At 34.8% G+C, this 23,017-nt stretch overlaps 2 protein-coding genes across 3 annotated transcripts in view; one reads left to right on the top strand and one right to left on the bottom strand.

Annotated features, from left to right (window-relative positions):
• LOC145286277 (uncharacterized) overlaps positions 1-240 on the bottom strand; it is a 77,598-nt gene extending 77,358 nt beyond the window's left edge. The window contains exon 1 of the mRNA XM_080135117.1: positions 44-240. The gene's annotated coding sequence lies outside the window, so the exon portion shown is untranslated. The remainder of the gene's footprint in view (positions 1-43) is intronic.
• A 10,325-nt stretch (positions 241-10,565) lies between these two features.
• The window catches only part of LOC145286423 (uncharacterized), a 117,535-nt gene continuing 105,083 nt past the window's right edge, over positions 10,566-23,017 (top strand). Inside the window, exons 1-2 of one of the 2 annotated variants that reach the window (XM_080135342.1) lie at positions 10,566-10,750; positions 21,604-21,713. In XM_080135342.1, the coding sequence (XP_079991468.1) occupies positions 10,669-10,750; positions 21,604-21,713 (192 nt within the window). In that variant the 5' untranslated portion in view covers positions 10,566-10,668. The remainder of the gene's footprint in view (positions 10,751-21,603; positions 21,714-23,017) is intronic. The other variant, XM_080135343.1, reaches the window with a different exon arrangement.

Raw genomic sequence — 23,017 nt, forward strand, 5'->3', positions numbered from 1 at the left:
CCGGCCGTGATTGAAAGTTTTTTTTTATATAAAATAAACTTACCTTTTTATGTCAGGTTTTAATTTCCTAGCAGTTTGTAAACTATTCCGCCCACGAATAAAATGAGACAACAATAAAGTGGATGTCGTGCTTGAGTGATTTAAAAAATGCAGTTGTTTAGAGAGGAAAACAGTGACTATTGGTGTAATTTGATTTCTATTAATATCATCACCTTCGGTGTAGCCTCCGACTTGCTTTAGCAAATAATGGCGTTACTGCGTATTAATTATTGCTTTGACTAAATCAGTATTTTTTTAAGGAAAGCGCTTGAGACAAGGCATAAAGCTATTTGACGTAAACAGCTAACAGAATGAAAGATGATTATCACAAAAATAGGAGATGTCTGTGACTGTAGTCTTGGAAAGATCAAAGCTATAAGTAGGAGGATAAAAAAGATGCATGATGAAGCGGCTGATAAAACTCTGGTTGTAAAACCAATGTGTGCTATTGGAACATGGAAACGTATTCTAGTAAAAATATAATGAATTTAAACCTTAAAATTTTGCAGCATTAATTTTTTAATTCAATTAAACATTATATAATCAATTCTTAATCAATAATGCAATATATTAAGTCATAATTTATTATATTTTTACTAGAATATCTTGTCCTTTTCTTTTCAAGTTTTAACAACTAGTCTTTTTACTTTTCCACGTTTATTTTTTTTATCACATTTTCACCCCAAACACTTTGTTGTAGATGGCTACTATCAGAGACATGGGCATCATTGGTAGTTTGTAGGGAGTTGGGCAGCAAGATGTCGGTTCACGTTGCACTTGAACTTATACATGTCAGTACAGTTGGGAAAGCAGGGACCCGGCAGGGAATTCCAAAGTCTAGCCTTCCTGGGAAAGAAACTACTGGAGTAGAAGGCTCTCTTACATCTAGGGGTCTCTACTGTGAAGGGGTGGGATTTAGCTGCTTGTCGGGTTTGTTTGGGGTATTTACGTCGGGGGGCACAAGTGCTCGCAGTTCGTCAGAGCATTCACCATTAAAGTTCTTTTAGAAAAGGCAGACGGATTAAACATTTCGTCGATGGGACAGGGGCTGGTTTAGATGACAGTTCAGGACCTATCAGATTGGCGACTCTTTTTTGAACCTTGTCTAGGAGCGAGATTAGTAGCAGATTCACCGGCCCAAATATGGCAAAAATACTCCATACATGGGCGAATGATGGCCTTATAGAGGTATATGATACTTTCGGGCGTTAGTATATTTCTAACACGGTAGAGAGAACATACCTTCTTCGCAGCGATCCCGGCGATACTCTCGATGTAATTGTTCCAACTCATGTTTCCTGAGAGCGTTGGGCCAAGGAGTTTAAAGGATGGACTTTAAGATAAAGAGTTATTGGTCATTGTTATTGGTGCTAGAGAAGCGTTCTTGTAATTATTGAAGGAAACGAGTGTTATCTTGGCAGCATTGAATGTGACCATCCAATTATGTCCCCATTCCACTACAGATCGGAGGTCATCCTCTAGTGTTTTGTCATTTCTTTAGATATGTGTTCATTTGTTTTCCTGTCTTGTCTGTTATAGAGTGAGGTGTCGTCAGCATTTACACCCATCTCACAGGCAATTTTGTCTGGGAGGTCATTTATGAATATTAGGAATAACAGAGGTCGCAGGATAGACCCCTGAGTCACCCCACGCATTTATATCGTATTGTTTAGATGTACGATCGTCGAGGACAACCTGGATTTTTTCTCTTATCTAAGAAGGATTTAATTATGTCATTATTATTCCAGTGATAACATATGATCTGATTTTCCTGAGAAGACCTTCATGCCAATACCCTGTCAAAAGCCTTAGTTATATCTAAAACTACCGGTCTACCCTCCCCCACTTTGTCAATGGTATATACTTTCTGATATTACAGTTAGGATCTCTGCTGTTGAACGGGCTTGTCTAAAATCCATATACTTTGTCAGTCAGAAGTTTAGCATTTGTAAGGTGATGGACTAGAGCTTGGTTAATTATTGTCTCAAATATTTTGGCGAAAAGTGGGAGGAGGCTAATGGGGCGATAATTTACTCGGTCAGTTCTTTTGTCAGAATTCTTGAAAACTGGTGTACAAAATCAGTTTTAACCATATTACTTTTCATGCTCACATTTTACTATGTAATCCATGATTTTTCCAGGCTTTCTTTTGAAATAATATTTTCTCTCTTTTTCACTTGTAACACCCCCCTCTCTCTCTCTTTGATTTCTTTCTTTTTCTCTCTCTCTGGATTGTGGCGTTTTCTTATAACAACTTAATGCGTCTGAAATTGTGTTAAAAAAATTACATGATAGTGCCTAAAAGCCTAGAAGTAATTCATTAGTATGTGGCATCTGTCATATATATATATATATATATATATATATATATATATATATATATAAACTATCACGCCAGATGGTGACAATCTTTCAAAAGTGTTTTCAGACCTACTTGCCCTTAACATAAGGAAGCTGTCATGTGAACGATTGACAAATAAATAAAAATCCGATGTCAACCCCGAGTAACAATTTGTTAATTTTGACGACTTACCAGCCCTTTTTTCTGGATGAAAAAGCTTTCCACGTATCTGAATACCCTAAATACCAAATTTCAAGTTTGTAAATTAAACATTGGTTGAGTATATAGGTTGAGTTATCCTCACACAGACACATTCTCACTTTTATAGATCTACTAGTAGATCGCCCGGTGATATTTTAATTAATGCAGAATTCTTATATATTATAAACAGAAATACCGTATGTAGGAACGTTATGTTCCTTTAAGAAATGAAGTAAGAAAACTGAAAGAAATTAGACATGTCCATTCGAGTATTATGTGTTTTACTAAACAGTTCACTTCTTGTAAATAAAAAAAAATCGAGCTGAGATCAAAACGAAAAACAGTGAGTCAAGTACGATAACCATTAGGCCAGCTTAACATGATCGTTGAAAAGTATTTTTAAGCAAACTGATACTCTATATAAGGAAACTGTCATATTTCACGACCGCGCATGCGCAGTCGTGATCGTGAAATAGTTTAAAACAGATAAAAATGTCATCACCCTCATGTATTAATTTTTAAATTCTGACCCTTTAACACCCCCTTTTTCCGAATGAAAACCAATTAAAAAGTTTTCACCATGACTGAATATCCTATATACCAAATTTCAAGTCTGGAGATCGAAAATTCGTTCATTAAATATGTTGATAAGTGTCCGCATACACACATTCTCACTTTTATAGATATATAGATAATATACATAATATATAGATAGAAAAATATACATAAATATTTGGACACTGATGTTTAAGATTTAAACCATGCAGCCAAAACACAAAATAAGCTCTTGCCTGTGGATATAAATATTCTCCCATGAAACTTCCACCTTCGGAGGGAGGAAGTTCAACCCGGCTAAGGCAAATACTGCTTCAGTACAATATAGTATATGTTCTCTCCTCTGTCAAAGCTGACATTGACTCCGCTAAAGGGAAATGTATCGTACTGATAAGATACGGTATTTACACTTCTCATCCGTGCAACTTTATCTTTGAACGTATCGATATAACATTGCATTATTGGACCTGAGGTCTAAGGTTCAAACCGCGCAGTCGGCTGGACAGTTTTATACGTAGCCACAATCACGGATCTTTTTTTTTTTTATTATTCAATTTTCATCCCAAACAAGGCACAGTGCCACTTTGAAGCAGGGGGCTACTATCAGGGACTTAATTAGCGGGGTCATTATGAAGGGAGATGAGTAGAAAGATGTTTGTTGACATTACACTTGAACTTCTGCATATCGTTGCAGTTGGGAAAGCAGAATCCCGGAAGGGAGTTCCAAAGACCCGCAGTTCTGGGGAAGAAACTATTGGAGTAAAAGGCTTTCTTGCACCTAGGGATCTCTACTGTAAAGGGATGAGACTTAGTAGCTTGTCGGGTTTGTCGGGGGTAGTTACGTCGGGGAGGTACAAGTGTTTGCAGTTCGTTAGAGCATTCACCATTAAAGTATTTGTAGAACAGGCAGAGGGATGCAACATCTCGTCGATGGGACAGAGGCTGAAGCCTAGATGACAGTTCAGGATCTATCAGGTTGGCGACTCTCTTTTGAACCCTGTCCAGGAGCGAGAGACAAGAAGCAGATGCACCAGCCCAGATGTGACAACAGTACTCCATACATGGGCTAATGGTTGCCTTATTGAGGTATAGGATACTGTCAGGCGTAAGTAGTTTTCTAGCACGGTAGAGGGAGCCAAACTTCCTTGCAGCAGCCTTGGCAATGCTCTCAATGTATCTATTCCAGTTCATATTCCCTGTAAACGTTAGGCCGAGGACTTTAAAAGAAGTACTTTCAGGTAATGTGTTCTTAGCCATTGCTAATGGTGGTAGAGAAGGTTTCTTGTAGTTATTGAAGGAAACAAGCTTAGTCTTAGCAGCATTGAATGTGACTAACCATTTTTGTCCCCATTCCACTACGGATTGGAGGTCATCCTCTAGTGTTTCTGCCATTTCCTTGGATATGTGTTCATTTGTTTTCCCCTCATATCTGTTATAGAGAGTGGTGTCATCGGCAAATATACCCATCTCCGAAACAATTTTATCAGGGAGGTCATTTATGAATATCAGGAATAATAGAGGTCCAAGGATAGATACCTGAGGTACTCCCGCATTTATGTCGTATTGTTTGAATATACGACCGTCGAGGACAACTTTGATTTTTCTATTACTTAAGAAGGATTTAATTACATTATGAATTCTTCCAGTGATTCCATATGATCTAATTTTCCTTAGAAGACCATCGTGCCATACCCTGTCAAAAGCCTTAGATATATCGAGGGCCACCGCTCTACCCTCCCCTGTTTTATCCAATAAACAGTATATACGTTCAGAGACTACAGTTAAGATATCTGCTGTTGAACTGGCTTGCCTGAATCCATATTGTTTGTCAGTCAGGAGTTTAGCAGCTGTTAGGTGCTGGACTCGGGCTTGATTAACTAAGGACTCAAATATTTTGGCGAAAATCGGGAGGAGGCTAATGGGGCGATAATTTAGTGGGTCAGTTCTTTCACCAGAATTCTTGAAGACTGGTACCACAGAGGCGGTTTTCCAGCAGTCGGGAAAACAAGATTCGTTAAGGTATTTATTATAAAGTTTGGACAGAACTGGAGCAACCTCGGCAGAGCATTTTTTTAATAGCACAGCCGGGATGAGATCTGGTCCACACGCTTTTGAGGTGTCTAGGTTTTTTATAATAGCATGTACCTGAGAAGGGGTGATTTTCAAATCGTCTAGTGAGGCGTCTGTTCGCAGAGGAAAATCAGGGAGTGAGTGGTGTGCCGAGTTCAGTGTGGAGTTTGAGGCAAACCGACTGGCAAGCAGATTAGCCTTGTCAGTTGCCGTGCAAGCAACCTCATGATCGTTTGATAGTGGGGGAATAGTTGACTATCCATTATTTCATACGCTGTTGTAGATTTTCCAAAAATCCCGGGTTCCTAATTTCTGTGCTTCGATGCGTTTTCTGGTGGTTTCAGAGTAACCTGTCTTAGCTGTCTCTATCACTCTCTTACAATTATTTCTAGCTTCTATATACTTCTGTTTATTTGAGCTGGACTTATGTCGGTTGAATCTGCGGAATGCATGCTGCCTTTGACAAATGGCAGCTGCACAAGCAGAAGTAAACCATTGGGGGGAGTGGGGCTTGCTATAAAATTTCCGTGCGGGAACATGTGCTTCAATAGCAGTTTTGAGCCATTCAGTGGTCTCATTTGCACACTGTTCCGCTGGAAAAGTAAAGATATTTTGCCATGGGGCATCTCTGATGAGCTCCCGACGGAAAAGCACTTGTCCACGAATATAAATATTTAATTGTTAAAAGTATAATAAACGTCACAATATTTTTGCGATTCATTTGATAAAAATGAAATATACTTTTCCAATTATTCTGGATAATGGTGTTTAAGAATATGTAGTCATGGACGTCTATCACCAAAAAGCTAAGGGAACATTCTCACATATTTCTTTTTTGTGGGCGACTGCTGTGAAAGAAGTCCTCACTTCTGAACTTTCTTTGAATAAATAGAAATCTATCTATATAAAAACCCAAGTTAATGTATTTAAGAATATGTAGTACTAGAAGATTTACCCGACATTGCCCGGTATTAAAGGCAATGTTAAATTCTTTTAAAAAATACGAAGTGAAAAAAAAACAACAACAAAAAAACCGAAAGAAACTGAGAAATGTGCATGCGAGTATTATGTTTTTCTAAATAGTTCACTTCTTGTAAGTAACAAAATACTCAAGCTGAAATCGAAACCAAAACCGTAAGGCAGTGAGTCAAGTACGATAACCATAAGACCAGCTTGCCATGATATTTGAAACGTGTTTTCAAACCTCGTAAAACAGTTGGAAAGCAGATAAAAAGCCTATGCCCCCCAGTACAAATGTTTACATTTTGACATCTTAGCAACCTTTTTTTCCGGATGAAAACTGATTAAAAAATTTGTCACATGTTTGAATACCTTATATACCAAATTTCAAGTCTGTAGATCAAACATTAGTTGAGTATATAGGTTGAGAATGGTCCTCATGCACATTCTCACTTTTATGGATGTATAGATTATGCGATTATGTGATTATCTTCCTCCAATTTCATTCATTCATTTTGTATGAATCAGATAAAAATATTTGTTTTGATTCGTTTCCCTGATATCTTTCTAGTTATAATTACTTCTAAAAAGACATTTGCAGCAGTGAACGCATGAAGATTGCCAACGTTGTCCTGGAACCAATACATTGTATGCCTCACATGCAAAGCGACCAACGAATAGAATTCAATTGTTTTGTTTTACAACGACATTTATTTTCCAATTTTCTTGTTACCGCTGTGGCGTACCTGACGTGATCGTGCTCTCGAACGTCATCCACGCCTCTCACGTGATTTCTTTTCTAAAGTCTTTATTTTTCCCTACTAGTGACCTCATTATGCATGCATTTGCAAACGCGCGTCCGCGCTATGTTACAAACATTCTGAGTGAAAGTGTTTTTGTGTGACGAATTCAATTCGGACTTATCACACTTAGGTATTGACTCCATACATAGCAAAACTAAAATAAAAGTTGGGTGTTATTTATTCCCCAAATAGGGTATATAATTATTAAAGCATAACGCAGTGATAATTATATACCCTATTTGGGGAATAAATTGACTCTTCTAAAAAATATGAATAGAGTTAAAGCTAAGGCAGTTTAGTTGTGCCAGCCATAGTCACAGTATACACTCTTTAAATATAACACACACACGCACACATATATATATGGGGTGCGTATGTGTGCGTATGTGTGTGCTCCTCGATATGACGACCTGGAAAAACCTGGGTATGCTAGGTTCGAATCCAGTCGTAATTAACTTAGCCACCTTCAGAGTATCTATAAATTTTTCGATACATGGAATTTTACTCATTTATTTATTTCTTTTATTTGGATTATAAATACATTATAAACAGAACGTGGTACATGTTAAAGTGCGGTAGAACTTATTTTTTTGGCATATCCATCATCAACTTATTTGTTTTACTTGGATATTGGTCGTTAAATTTAGAAAATCGGGAAGTGTCTTCCATAAAGCATGGTTTGGACGACGAAAACCACGTTGAAAATATTATTTATCAATATTCAAACCGAATAACTTTTTCTTTTAAAAATTAGGCGTTTTTAACAATGCCCAGACTCTGCGGACATGCTACAAGATCAGACAATAAAAGTTCGTAATATCAAATTTTACTGATATTTTTAGCTGACACTTACAAAAACCTTCCTTAAATGCAACAGATATTAAATCTAGGGAAAATATGCTAATTACCTTTGTAAATTAATTTGCAATATTATTTTGAATCGGGGGGGGGGAAACAACTCTGTGAAGCATCAAATCATAATCGTATTTACATTAGTTCAATAGTCAAATATTAATAAAAAAGATTTTTACCGATCCAGTAGGTATATCACTATCTGTACAAGAACACAGTACGAAGTACCTTCAATAAGTTTCCAGATTTTTCGTTTCGGCACGTTTATTGATAGTATACAATATGAAACTAGTCTCCTTCAAAGTAATCTCCTCCGACTGGAATGCACTTGTTGCACCATTCCAACAACTTCTAGAAGGTCCCATGAAAGTCCTCTTGTGTGAGCGTGCCAATGACCCCAGTCATAGCCTCTTTCATCTCCTCAATTGTCTCAGAACGACAACCTCTAAGGTTTTTCTTTGAGCTCAGGGAATAAGCAAATGTCACAGGGAGAACTACAGGGAAAGTGAGGAATTGTCTTGATGTCCATTTTGGTCAAATAATCTGTGATAAAGATGTGGCTGTGGACTGGTGCATTGTCCTCGTAAAAATGCATCTACCCCATTTATACTTAATTTAAACCTAAAACAATATATGTTAAGGGGACAAAATTGGGGTCAAAGTTAAAAAAATTTACCTCTGCCGTCCTTACCGACTTTTCTCTATGGTAGTTAAGGAAGCCTATTATATAGAAAGGCATTACCGCACATATGCACACTTTTTAATATATACATATACATATAAAGTTATAAACAGTACATAGGGCCGGAGAAAAGCCGGGCTGGACTGATAGTATATATATAAAGTTAGAGAAATATAGATAGTTCAAAATATATAGATGAAGATAGATAAAGATAAGCAAATAAAGATAAATAGACATGCGCATAACGATAGATAGAGATAAATATAGAAAGCTAGATAGATAACAATAGAGAAATATAGATAGATAAAGATATAAAAATAAAGACAGATGAAGGTAATCAGACAGACAGACAGACAGACAGACAGACAGACAGAGAAATAGATTGTTAGATAGATGGATAGATAAAGGTGGTAGTTAACGATAGATAGATAGATAGATAGATAACCTGTACGATGTTGCGATGAAATCTATTTCTTTACAGTTATAGACATGCCGGTAAAATATTTATGTGCATAATGATGTTAAGGTAAATCTTTTGTTTTAGTTGCATAAAAATCTAACACTCCTTAAAAAGTCTCCCCTTGTGAATTTTTACCAAGCCTTTTTTGTGCAAAATTAGACCCCCATGACCAATTATAAATTTTGCGAGTGGTGTGAAATTTTTTTTTTAAATTGTCCATCGCGCCAAAATTGCCAAGGCACAAAGAAAGACTTTCAGAACATATAAAATCTCCTCTAAAAGAAGTCGCTGTTAAGGTCAGGATTAGGGAATAAAATGAGGGAGTATCATGCATTGTGCAAACGTCACGACCAAGCAACAGTAAGGAGATATCCAGGTTTGTCCTTGAGGGAAAAATCACTGTCGTGTTTCGTCAAGTCAAAATATAATTCAGATTTATATTAAACAGGAAAATAATTATCCTTATTATTGATCGCTGTTACATAATTACAGAGATATTTGTAAGGTAGTTTATTCATTTATATACATGTATATATGTATGTATGTATGAATGTATGTATTTATGTATGTATGGATATGTATGTGTGTGTGTGTATGTGTGTGTGTGTACACGCCAAAAACGTTTTAAGGGATACAACACTTCTTTACTTCCAGGGCAAGTACACTCATATCGAATATAATCATTGCTAAATTAACAACAATCGATCAGAATAATATTGATACCGTCTGTTTAAAATTCAAACGAAGAGACATTTATCTCGTCGCCTATATCGAAATCTTTGCAACCTTTGTTTCCAAGAGAAGCAGTAGAGAATCCGACATAGGCGACGCTATACTTGTCCCTTTTGCTTGGATTTGAAACTGTCGATATCCTGTTCTGATGCTTATATATGAGTATATATTACGCTCCTATTTCTGAAACTTTCTTAAAAATCGAGCAGTCTACGAGCGTTCTCCCCACTAACATTACATAGAATATATATATATATATATATATATATAAATATATATATATATATATATATATATATATATATATATATATATATATATATATATATATATATACAAGTCAGAATAGCATTTCTTTCAAAACAGTAAAATGATTAATCAATACATTTTCATAAATTAAAAATTAAAGTGCAACATTTAATTTTAAATTTATCAATTTCCAGAGTGCACTTTACGAAATAAGTATAAAAATTTAATTTGATTTGAATTTTTATATAATTATTTAATATTATGTATATTTTGTTGCACTTAAACAGTAAATTTATCTATTATTTAGGAATTAATGATATCGGTATATAATATATTATATATATGCATATTATACATATACATATATATATACATATATATACACACATACATACACACACAGATATATATATATATATATATATTCTTTGTAATTTGTGTAATGATGTATGACTGTATGTATTAATGATTCTATTGAGCTATAGGCGAAAGTTGTACTGGTGCAATTAACGTGTGAAGCATTATTGAGTTTTGTATCGTGAAGCGTAAACAGAGCGAATGGTCGGTTCAATATTCATTCACCGGAACTGGGTAGCAAGATAACGTGTTCAGGCCAGTATCAACCTTTTTGATGACAAACTAGACAGGCGCGAAGGAAGGACCAGCTTCTTGCATATTTCACTGCGTAACCGACATCGGACAAAGAACACGCTTGCAGCATAGGATGAAGACAACCGTAACTCAGAGAAACAAAGGCATTATCTTGCCAGGGGAGTTCGCGGATTCACTCCACTTAAAAGAACATGGTAAGCTATATTTCATTACATAAATGAAGAAAAGGATCTTTGTGATATTGAGTGTTGTTATCCTCAGTACGGGAAATATAATGAATACAATTACAAACTATTTTATTTTTATCAAGTCATTGCTGGCGGAACGAGAGCAAGCGACTCTCTATTCCAAATTCTTTGGGGATTTCAGAGTTTAACGAGGCACACGTGAAAAAGGTCAGAGGTTACATCGGTTGAAACATAAACGCCACAGTAATCCAAATAATACAAGATTTGGTTTTATTTATCTTTAGTCTGTTTTTCGATACTTTGCTTTAATAACTATATTGTCAAGGGTATATATATATATATATATATATATATATATATATATAATATAAATATATATATATTTAAAATAGGATCAATTGTGGAGTATAGTTTACGAGAAATGTTTTATTGTGAATGAAAGCCATTTTAAATGAAAAATTGTGATGTCTAATATCTACTTATGAAATTACATAAAAATCCGTGGTATCTGACGTTTTTTTTAGAAAAGGGCATTCACCTCTTTTTTTTTTTTTACTTCTTTTGTATAAAACTAAATTAAACCACACCAAGCCTACATTTGTACCTTTTACGCTTACCAATTGCGTATACATGTTAATGATGGGAAGTTAATTAGTTTAGGAGTGACTTATATATAGGGCCGCGAAACATGCATGTATGTAGATTACTGTTTTAAAAATAAATAAATAAATAATATATATATATATATATAAATAAATATATATATGTATATTATTAATTATATATATATATTTTTAATTATATATATTATTAATTATATATATATAATTATAAAACTCTTACACACACACACACACACACACACACACATATATATATATATATATATATATATATATATATATATATATATAGTAATTTATAAAATATATATGGCGATTAAGCTACACTGAATATTCTGCGTTTCATCCACTTATAGGATTCGTCAGGCTTATGCGCATAAGCCTGACGAATCCTATAAGTGGATGAAACGCAGAATATTCAGTGTAGCTTAATCGCCATATATATTTTATAAATTACTAATTACTAACTAGCTCTACCTAAGTATTGAGCACTTTTGAAGTAAATACTTAAAGTTTACGCACAAATTTGTACTTTCGTATATTGAATTTATGTGAGTAAATGAAGTAGTTATATATATATATATATATATATATATATATATATATATATATATATATATATATTTATTTATTTATTTATTTGTATATATATAATACGTATCTCCGTATTTCTTATTCTTTCTTTTCTTTATTCCCCTACTTATTTATTTTCCTATTTGTTTGATCGCCATATTTTTTTAACGATCTCCATTATCAATTTTGGTGTCGTTTTGCGTTCTAGCTGATGGCTCTCACATTTTTTTTTAGTTTTGAAATCATGAGTATATATTGGGTACATTATAATCTATCTTTATCTCTCTATACATATATCTATGAAAGTGAACGTGTCTGTGTGTGTGTGTGTGTGTGTGTGTGTGTGCGCGCGCAATAACTCTTTTTTAGTTTACAGACTCGAAATTTGATATACGGGGTACTGAGATTTAGGAAAATCGATGTGATCAGTTTTCGGACAGAAATATGGCTGTTAAGAGGTCAAAGTTTAACGATTTGACCTTTGAGAACTCTACCAAACTCCTCCGACAAACACTAAACACTTAAAATTGTAGATATAGGTTCCTTGGAAATGTATCTAACTTAATAACTCGATTTGAGCCCAAAACAATAAATGTTAAGGCGACATAATAGGGGTCAAAGTTTAAAAAAGAATTGATCGTTTTTTTTTTTTTTTGCTCAGCATACATCTCCAAACACCCGGACAACGCCGGGCTGAAATGCTAGTATATCTATAAAAGTGAACATGTAGTTGTGTGTGTGTGTGTCTGTCTGTCTGTGTACATCTCCCTACGCAATAATAACTGTATTTGAACCCAAAACAAGGAATTTTAAGGGGTCATAATAGGGGTAAAAGTTAAAATAATTGTTCGTTTTTTTTTTTTTTTTTTTTTGCTCAGCATACACCTCCAAACACCCGGGCAACGCCGGGCACCCATGCTAATATATCTATAAAAGTGAACGTGTCTGTGTATATGTGTGTCTGTGTGTTTGTTTGTCTGTCTGTCTGTCTCTGTGTGTGTCTGTGTACATCTTCCTACGCAATAACTTTGTCAATTTTAATTCTACAGACTCAAAATTTCATATACAGGTTACTGAGATTTAGGAAAATCGATGTGATCGGTTTTCGACTAGAAATTTGGCTGTAAAGGGGTCAAAGTTCAACGATTTAACCTCTGAGAACTCTACAAAAATCCTCCGACAATTTTTGGGTCTAAACACTTGAAATTTTAGATATAGGTTCCTTGGACATGGCTGTAACTTAATAACTTGATTTGAGCCCAAGACAATAAATGTTCAGGGTTCATAATAGGAGTCAAAGTTTAAAAATTGACCGTTTTTTTTGCTCAGCATACACCTCAAAACATCCGGGCAACGCCGGGCACCCATGCTAGTATATCTATAAAAGTGAAAGTGTCTGTCTGTCTGTCTCTGTGTGTGTCTGTCTGTGTAAATTTCCTTACGCAATAACTCTGTCAATTTTAAGTCTACAGACTCGAAATTTGATATACAGGGTACTGATATTTGGGGAAAATCTTTGTAATTCATTTTCGTCCAGAAATTTGGCTCTTAAGAGGTCAAAGTTCGACGATTTAACCTTTGAGAACTTTACCAAACTCCTCCGACAATTTTGGGTATAAACAATTAATATTTTAGATATAGATTCCTTGCACATGGATCTAACTTAATAATTTGATTTGAGCCCAAAACAATAAATGTTAAGGGGTCAAAGTTTAAAAAATTTGACCTCTGCAGTCTCTACCAAATTACTCAGACAATTTATGGTCTAATCATTTGAAATTTTACATAAACTGTATTCAGAGATAGGGCAAGCTTTTTGGTCGGTTTGGGTCGAAAATTTGAGCTACCAATATATAAATGTATGTATATATGTTTGCATGTCTGCCTAAAACTTTTGACAAGCTCAGTATCGTTTTGTAAGTTCGACCTTTCAGACTACAAATATCGAAAAATTGCCTAAAAACATTAATATCTTCACCTTCAACTGGGCACTTTTCTACGGGGGGGGGCGCGATCGCTTTTTTCGCCGATATTTTCGAAAGTCACCCCCTCTTTTCGATTGTCTGGCCTTAATTTAAACCTACGTCACTTCCGATTTGGCGGTCGTCGTAACAGCAAAGACGTCCCGATTTTCTCCGTTCTTTTCCTCCTTTGTGGTACGGGTTCGAGCCTGCTTTTTTACTTCCACTTTTTTTTTTTGCTCAACATACACCCCCTACCGGCAATAACTATTGGCTTATATTGATTTTGTTAAATATTAGTAAATGACTAACAATTTCGAGTTAAAATCTATTTAGTATTATGCTTGCAATCTTAAGAATAAAAAATTTGAAATGGTGTACGAGGTGCCTTAAAAAGTGTACCAGACTTTTTTGTACAGGCATTTAAAATTATCGCAGACTCTTGAAAATTCAGTATGTTATTGCTATACATATTATGTGATGACTGGTTAATTTTTATGATTCCGGTTTTAATAAACAGGTAGAGTAGGAATTGGAATACACCCTACTAAAGCCTGGCTTTGACAGCGGCTGAAATTCAAAAATGAAAACTAGACGTGAGGACGCTTTAGAAGTACGATATGCAATAAAATTCTGTTTTAAACGTGAAAAAATGCCACAGAAATTTATAGGATGCTTCAGATTGCTTTTGGACACCCTTGTATGAATCGAGCATGAGTTTTTTAGTATCGTAACAGATTCAAGGAAGACAGATAATCTGTGAGGAATGATGAGAGATGTGGAAAGAGTAAGGATATCAAAACCCTAAAGTTGATTGGCCAAAAAAAGAACTTCATGGATAAGGACTGTCGTGGCTCTATAGAGACAATAAGTGCAGAGTTTAATGACATTTCTATCTATTAAGATATGTTGTGACTAAATTGAACTAAATATATCCTACACTAAACATCTTTTACTTTTAGCAGCAGTGCTCTTAAATTCATAATGCCCTGTTAATTTAGAAATTAATTGTTTACATAGAAATATATAAATATATACACATAACAAAACGACATTAGACTAACCTATGGGGAAAATGTCACAATTTACAATAATTACAAGCTGAACCCGTGTCCCAGCGTTGCCCGGACACATAACATATTGATTCATTTTTTAAATAATAATAATAATAATAATAATAATAATAATAATAATAATAATAATAATAATAATAATAATGAAGTTAAGATCAAGGAAAACAAAGAAGCGGAACTAATACATGAAACTGGTGAAAGAGCTCAAAGGATATGGAGATATGGAGAAATGCAACAACAGCAGGAGCACTACGAACAATACTAAAAACTTTGAAAAAAGAATGGGAGAGATTAGGATCAGAGGGATAACTGAGAAGGTACAACGAATAGCAATAATGAAAACGGTTGAACTTTTAAGTAATTTTTTTTATTATCTTCCACATTGCAACAACTCTGATAAATCTATTATATGTATAGCCACCTCTAAGCATTTGCTGACTGTAAATAAAGTTTTAAATTAAAATCCTTGCCCAAAATACATACGACAAAATCACGTTGACACACCAGTTCCCGCTAAGTCACCGATGTTAAGCAACGTTGATCCTGGTCAGTACTAAAATTGGGTGATCATTCGGGAAGCTGCTATACGTGCTTTCCGCTGATCTCGGCATTGTTTCCAGTCGTGCTTGATCTCTCCTGTCTTATCACTGTTATACAGGCTGTGCTGATCCAAGAAAATGATTGGGGATTGCGCAACGTTTGCCTGAGAGTTATCAATTGTCTCTTGTGGCAAAACGGATGCATTCCGTCTATGCCCAAAATAAATGTTTATAACAAAACTGTTTAAATGCGTTCCTCTACTTTGTTGGTTTTTGAGATAGTATTTTGAGATAGTATTTCTATTTTAGTCAAATAATTTATTCATAGTGAAATGAGTTTCGACAATACAATTGTAGGTGATGCAGATAAATTAGCGACGAAGTTGGCAGCAAAGAGTGTCGAATAAAGAATTTGCATGTATTTTTTGTATAAAAAATGTTATTGTTTCATTGTTTTGAATTTGTTTTTAGTGTTATAAAAATGTATTGCTTTATGAAAATATTTATTGATTTCTTTATATATTTTTTAAAAAAGTAAAATAATTTTTATCTGAAACTATTTGATGCGAACTTCGTGTCCCCTATTATTCTGCGTCATCCACTCGAATACCTTATTTTCATCTTAAAATATGTTTGTTTTTAAGTATTAAATACATTCAGACCTAGCAAGTTTCAAGAATGAACTTGGCTTTATTTTTATTTCAGTTTTACTAAACCATGATTTTTCACCGCTTTAAAAAATATCAACTTTTTATAGCAATAGCGAATGAAAATGTTTGCCTCATGAAAACAAAAAAGTTAAACAAATTTTACGTACACGATAAAGAGGTTGTTCTTTTAGTATTAAATTAAAAGAAAGGGTTTCTAACTAATTACAACATAAAACATACAAGATATTGTTATTACTTTGTTTTACATAATGATAATAACCGTTCAGCGATTCTTGAATAAAATATAAGTTCTAGAAAATAATATGAATTAACTTAGAGTTCAAAATAGACTTCGTAGCCTCTTAGGGGATATCATTTTCTCTTCCCTGCAACCTCTTTCTCACAGAAGTTGCTAGTTTGTCTCTGCTTTATCGTTATTTTCATGGAAAGTGTTCGGCTGAGCTCCAATGTATGGTCACCCCTCGCCAAATTTTCACAAGAAACACCCATCTAGCAAACAACACCGTCACTAATTTCCCTCACTCTTTATCTGTGTCTAAACCTAAACGTAGATTCCATGAGCAAAGCTTCTTTCTTAGAACTACACGCCTATAGGATTGTCTTCCGTATTCCTGCTTTCTAGGTGACTACAATATGGTTGTCTTCAAGTCTAACGTAAACAAGTTTTTGATGAGCCGTTCCATATAAGTTAACAAATTTACCGCATTTCCATTACTAACGATTACTATATTGTCCAATTTCTACTGTACACACTTTAACCCTTGTCCTCGAGTGGCCTCTTTGCCTTGATAAGTGGTAATGCCTATGTAAAAAAAAAACTTCCGTTCTCTAGAATGCCCTGATAATGTTAGTATCCAGTTCTTACATAAATCTTATGATGTCAAATGTATGAAACTAAAGTAAAACAAAAGAAGTCACGATATATAAATATTAATTACTGATTATTTTCAGATTACAAAACCAATGATACTAAATTCCATTAAACCGGAATTTGGTAGAAAGAAGAGAGCAGTGTTTATTTGATTTAGATCGAAAATTTACAGAAGGTAACAGAAAAAGTGTAGCTTGAAAAATTAAATACAAATTGTGTCTATGGAATTATTATGTCGTGAAAACTCAAGCCCTCGTGCTACTTGGAGCGGTAGGATAAAACATGGCTGCATGTTCCGGGCTTTGATAAGTGGTGACTCCCATGTAAAAAAAAAGTTTTATGTAAAGGCTTAGTTTAGAGAAACAGCTTTATCGAAGAAAATTTGAAAGAAAACGAAATAAACGCATATTTTCTGCAAACACAAACAAGGACTTGCTCTATGTAACCTGAGGGACAGATTAGCACATGAAGCTATTTATTCTTAACTATAATAACCGGTTTGAGAAAGGAAAATCGACTTTACTTTATTACATAGATAGATCAGAATGTGACTAAATTATTTTATCTAAGATTACAAATGCTAATAAACTATATATTTATCACATTTATTTCATATTTTAGGATGTGAAAGGTTATTAAACTATCATTGAATTGCATATTTTAACTTGTAATAAATACATCCTTATTGTCGTCTGTAAAACTATAAAGGTTATTTAAAGAAGACTTTGATTAGTAGAAAAAAGAAAGAAACAAAGAAATTTGAACAATTCAAATGGACATGGTCATGAGTAAATAAATAGACCGTTTCATTTCTTTTGTTCACGTTCACCCCCTTACAAGACATATTGCCACTTGGACGTAAGGGGCTACTGTTTCGGACCATGCCTAAGAAAGATTACCAAGATATTGGTTTACGTTACGGTTAAGTTTCTGCATATCAGGTATCCGGGAAGCAGGTAGCAGAAAAGGGAATTCCAAAGTCTAGCCATTCGAGAGAAGAAATTATTCAAGTAGAAAGCTTTGTGGCATTAAGGAACCTCAACACTGAAGGGGTATGATTTTGTTGCTAAGCGGGTTTGTCGAAGATTTGTATGTCGACAGGGCACAAGTGCAACGAGTTCATCGGTGCACATTCCACAAAAATACTTGTAAAATAAGCACATGGGTGCAACATTAGGCGATGGAGCAGGTGTTGGAGCTTAGTTGATAAAGTGGGATCTATTAGATTGAAGACAGTTTTGGGACCCTATCCAAGAGGGAGAGACTTGGGGTAGAAGCAAAAGCCGAGATGTGGCAACAACACTCCATACATGGACGAATGGTGGCGTTGTAGAGGTACAGAATACTCTCAGGTGTGAGTAATTTTCTAGAACGATAGCGGGAACCCACCCACTTTGAAGCAGCCTTCGCAATGTCCTTAATATATTTATTACGCAACTCTTGTTCACGCGTAAGTTCCACAACGCACAGGTAACCGTTATGATGGCATCCATTGTCTTTCAAGACGGAAGTATGTTTCTTCTCCCGACACAGTTATGCGGTTGGAATTATGCAACTCTTACTTCGGCATAAACTCCATATTGCACAGGTAACGATTCAAATAGCATCCATTCTTTTTTCAGACCGAAGAAGGACAGTCTGTATGTTTCCCACACTTACTGGTCCATTTCGTTTTGGTATGCTATTGTTTTCATTATACACGTTTCATCATTGTCTAGCAGCACAAACATTCGTTTAGACACAAATACGATCACATCTCGGATAATCGATGTGATCGATAGATGCGAAGCTGTGGGAGAAAAGGTGCGGGCGAGACTGCGTGACCAATGGAAAAGAACAAACAAAACGACCAACACCAATTCTATATGACAATTTCCTTTGTGGCAACATGTTGCGGCCTGTCCAAATATTAGGTTTTAATAATTCTCGAGTTAACGGACTGACTGAATAATTCTCGAGTTAACGGACTGACTTAACTTGGAAACTGACGTATGAAATGGTGCAACATCGACAAACAAAACAAATGTACAATTCCTAATTTATCTTCCGTTTCAATCCGCTATCACATATTTATATTTCCTTTTTTTTTCTTAATAAATTGATTCAATTTATTTATCCACTAATAGAAATACCCGGCATTGTCCGGGTTTGAACGAGGAAATCTATGACTTTCACACGCAGTCCATAACACCAGATTATCTCTTTTTACATGCTATATTTTATAAAATTCAATTTTGGAAGTTGGATGTGACAAATATACTCATATATATATATATATATATATATATATATATATATATATATATATATATATATATATATATATATATGAAATCCAGCTCCCCAAAATGGGACTTCCTGGATTAAAACAAAAATAAACAATGCCTCAGTCATGAAGGATTTCTTCTCCACTGACCGAGGGCAGAAAACGGGAAGTGTAGCATCAGGACAGATACTACACTGTGATCTTAACCCAGATGCTAATATGTCTGTGCTTTATTTTTTGAATATTTTCTTCTAGTTGAGGATATGGCATCCTACCGGATGCTAGATATTAACCCGTTATCTCATGCATTCCAACCGACAGATCCTTTTAAGCTTCTAACCCCGCTTTAAGCGCAATTTTTTGTATCTCTCTTGCGATTGATTCATAAGGTATATTCTTTTTCGTGCGTAGACATGCCAGGGTTTCATTGATTGAGATTGTCGGACTGACTTCCTCATCTTGGTTGTTATTGTCACAACGTTTCGGCCGTTTTGCCCTCCGGTCTTGGGCAAAACGGCCGAAACGTTGTGACAATAACAACCAAGATGAGGAAGTCAGTCCGACAATCTCAATCAATTAAAACACCTCATCTCAAAAATACAGACAATTACTATGCCAGGGTTTGATTTGCTGTTTTGCTCAACTTTTCAAACTTTAATTAGTCGTCATAAGAAAAGGACGTATGAGTAAAGTGCAATTAATTTATATAAATGCCGTTATATTTATCATCTCATATATCATATATGTCTGTATGAAGCTGAAGTTATACTATTACTCTATTAATTGTACTATTATTCTTTTGGTAATAGTAGCAATCTGGTATTTGTCTGACCTAGATAATCCATATAAATAAAACAGATATATGTATTTATGTCTGAGTCTGTGTGAAAATGCATGGTCTGTCCCAACAGACACAAAAGGGAATGACACTTTTCGTGACTGATATATTGCCTGCACGTAATTCCTCCCATGTCTGAGTGTGATTGATTCTCAAGTCATGCATATATGCGATGTATCTTGGCCAGAGTCGCTTATACTTGATGCAGTAAATGGCAAAGAACAGCTTGCGTACTGCTTCTCCATCTTGCAGATGGAGTTCAAGGTCAATATTCCGAGTTGCTGCTACAATGAACAGAATTGATTCCACCCAATCTAGGTACCTCATCATGGCCTTGAACATCACATTCTGGGATTTCTGTTCCTTCCGTTTTTGGAATGATGTGATGACCTCAACAGTGGTCAAGGCTTCCGGGAAGGTGCTGTTTGCTTCACGAATTCAGCCTTCGTGTCTTTACCCTCAGAGCAGACAGTTTCTACTCATGTTGCCGTCAGGCACACATCTTTCAGTTGTGGGTTGTCTTTAAAGAACTCCGCCAGAGCCACTTCATAGAGTGCTATCTTTGAGTAGATATGCGCATGGAGAGCTCGCTTGTAGTGTGCATTTCAGGGGTTGCCTTGTCGTGGCAAGACCATACACACCTGCTTCCACCCAGGTATCATCTATGTCTCAGTTTTCTATGGAGGCACCAAGCGCTCTGGGGGGCAGCCATGATGACATGCAGCTCACCCAGTCTGGGAACAACCATTTGTTTCAAGTCAGGTCTGGCATCTAGGAGCTGCACCAATTTCTCATATGTGATTATGGCTTGAATAAATAAATAAATAAATAAATAAATAATAATAATAATAATAATAATAATAAAAATAATAATAATAATAATAATAATAATAATAATAATAATAATAATAAAATAATAATGCTCCAAAACAGTTGAAAACTTGAAGAAAGTCATCGAATGCGAAAACTGAGTAACATGAGCGATAAACGCTCATGTAAAAATGCAAGAGAAGTAAAACAAAAAGATGCAGGTACACCACATACAACAAAGAAAACTGATCTATCAAAATTGTAAGTTACTGGCACTACGCCAAATAGTTGAGACTGGTAAAGGAGAAAAGAAAAAAAATGTTGAAAATGAAAAACTGTTACCAAAAATCTTTATTCATAATACGATTCCAATTCTAAAGTATTTAAATTTAATAAACAATTTTGTTTATTTTAAAAAGATCTTGCACTTGTCTAGTCTTAACTTTTAAAAAATTTTTATTACTAGAGAGAGAGAGAGAGAGAGAGAGAGAGAGAGAGAGAGAGACAGGGAGGAAGAGAGAGAGAGAGAGAGAGAGAGAGAGAGAGAGAGAGAGAGAGAGAGAGAGATGGACAGAGAATAAAATATATACGTTTGATATTTGATAATAATTTGTCCTTTTATTTTTTCGGCAAGGTTCCTTTCCACAAGTAGGAAGAGACTTCGAAAACAGAATGATGTTGAAACGGCATGGAATCCAAGCTTTATTGCAGATAATTCAAAACAATCATCAGATCACAAGTTTGGTGAGTCATTGGGAAGTGATACTTCCTGTGTTTTCGAACTTATAAAATGTGTCTGCAGTTCATTCAATGACAACTGAAATCGACTATAAAATAGTGATTGAACAATTCCCACATTTTAACAACTTCAATGAAATTACAGATTCTCTTCTAAAATTCCGATTCCAATACAATTACCGATTACGATTTCTTTTTAATCTCTAAATATTTAGCTATGGAGTTGTTCGTTGCTTCGTGAATGGAATCTCTTATTATACCGTATTAAAAAGAGGACAATATCATTAACTAAAAACCAAGAATAAAAAAGGGATTTGATTTTATCTGTTTTATCTTTGTCTGATTTGGTTCATATCAATTTAATACCCCGTATTTGTACATTGCTACATCCTTTTAAACACTTATATAATTGTTTAACAGCAATGCGCCAAGCAAACTATATATATATATATGTATATATATGCATATATATATATATATATATATATATATATATATTTATATATAGCAAAAATGGTAATTAGAAAACCTGAAGAGAGTGCTAAATACTATTACAGAGCAAATATATATTTTTTTATTATCGTTTTATCTGCTTGGTTAGACATGTTTCGATTACCGAATCGTATTAACGATCCGATAATTTTATCAGACTTTACAGAAATAATTATTATGATTAAAAAGAAAAGATATTAGAAAAACACACACAAAAAAGAGGAAAATATTTTCAATCAGACAGCAGCAGTTATGATGAAAAACATTGAAACGTAATAAAGGGCCGGGGGAAGCTTAAAATATTAAACTATACACGGCTAGGAAGAGAGAAAGGGGGGAGAGAAAGGGTGGAAAAGAAGAGCGTGCGATGGATACAACTTTGAAGACAGAAATAGAGGGAGAGGGAGAGGGAGAGGGAGAGGGAGATAAGAAATAAAAGGGAAGGACTGAGACAAGCAGTTAATAATGCAGTGTAAACTTTAAAGATAAAACCCGACACGGATATGAATAGAGGGGGGTGAGAGAGGAAAGAGTGAAAAAGAAGGGCGTTAGATGGGTAAAACGTTAAAGGGAGAAGAAGAGAGAAAAGGAATAAGAAATAAGAGGGAAGGAGTGACAATCAATAATATAACATATATATATATATATATATATATATATATATATATATATACGAGGTGCCTTGAATAATTTTCCAGACTTTTTTGTACAGACATGAAAAGTCGTTGTAGACTCTTGCACTGTAGTCGGAGGAAATTACTTCGAACGAGACTAGAGTTTAATGTGTGTACTATCAATAAAAGTGCCTATACGAAAAA

The sequence above is a fragment of the Euprymna scolopes genome, chromosome 10 (assembly GCF_053919585.1).
Source record: "Euprymna scolopes isolate OS-2025 chromosome 10, ASM5391958v1, whole genome shotgun sequence".
NCBI lineage: Eukaryota > Metazoa > Mollusca > Cephalopoda > Sepiida > Sepiolidae > Euprymna > Euprymna scolopes.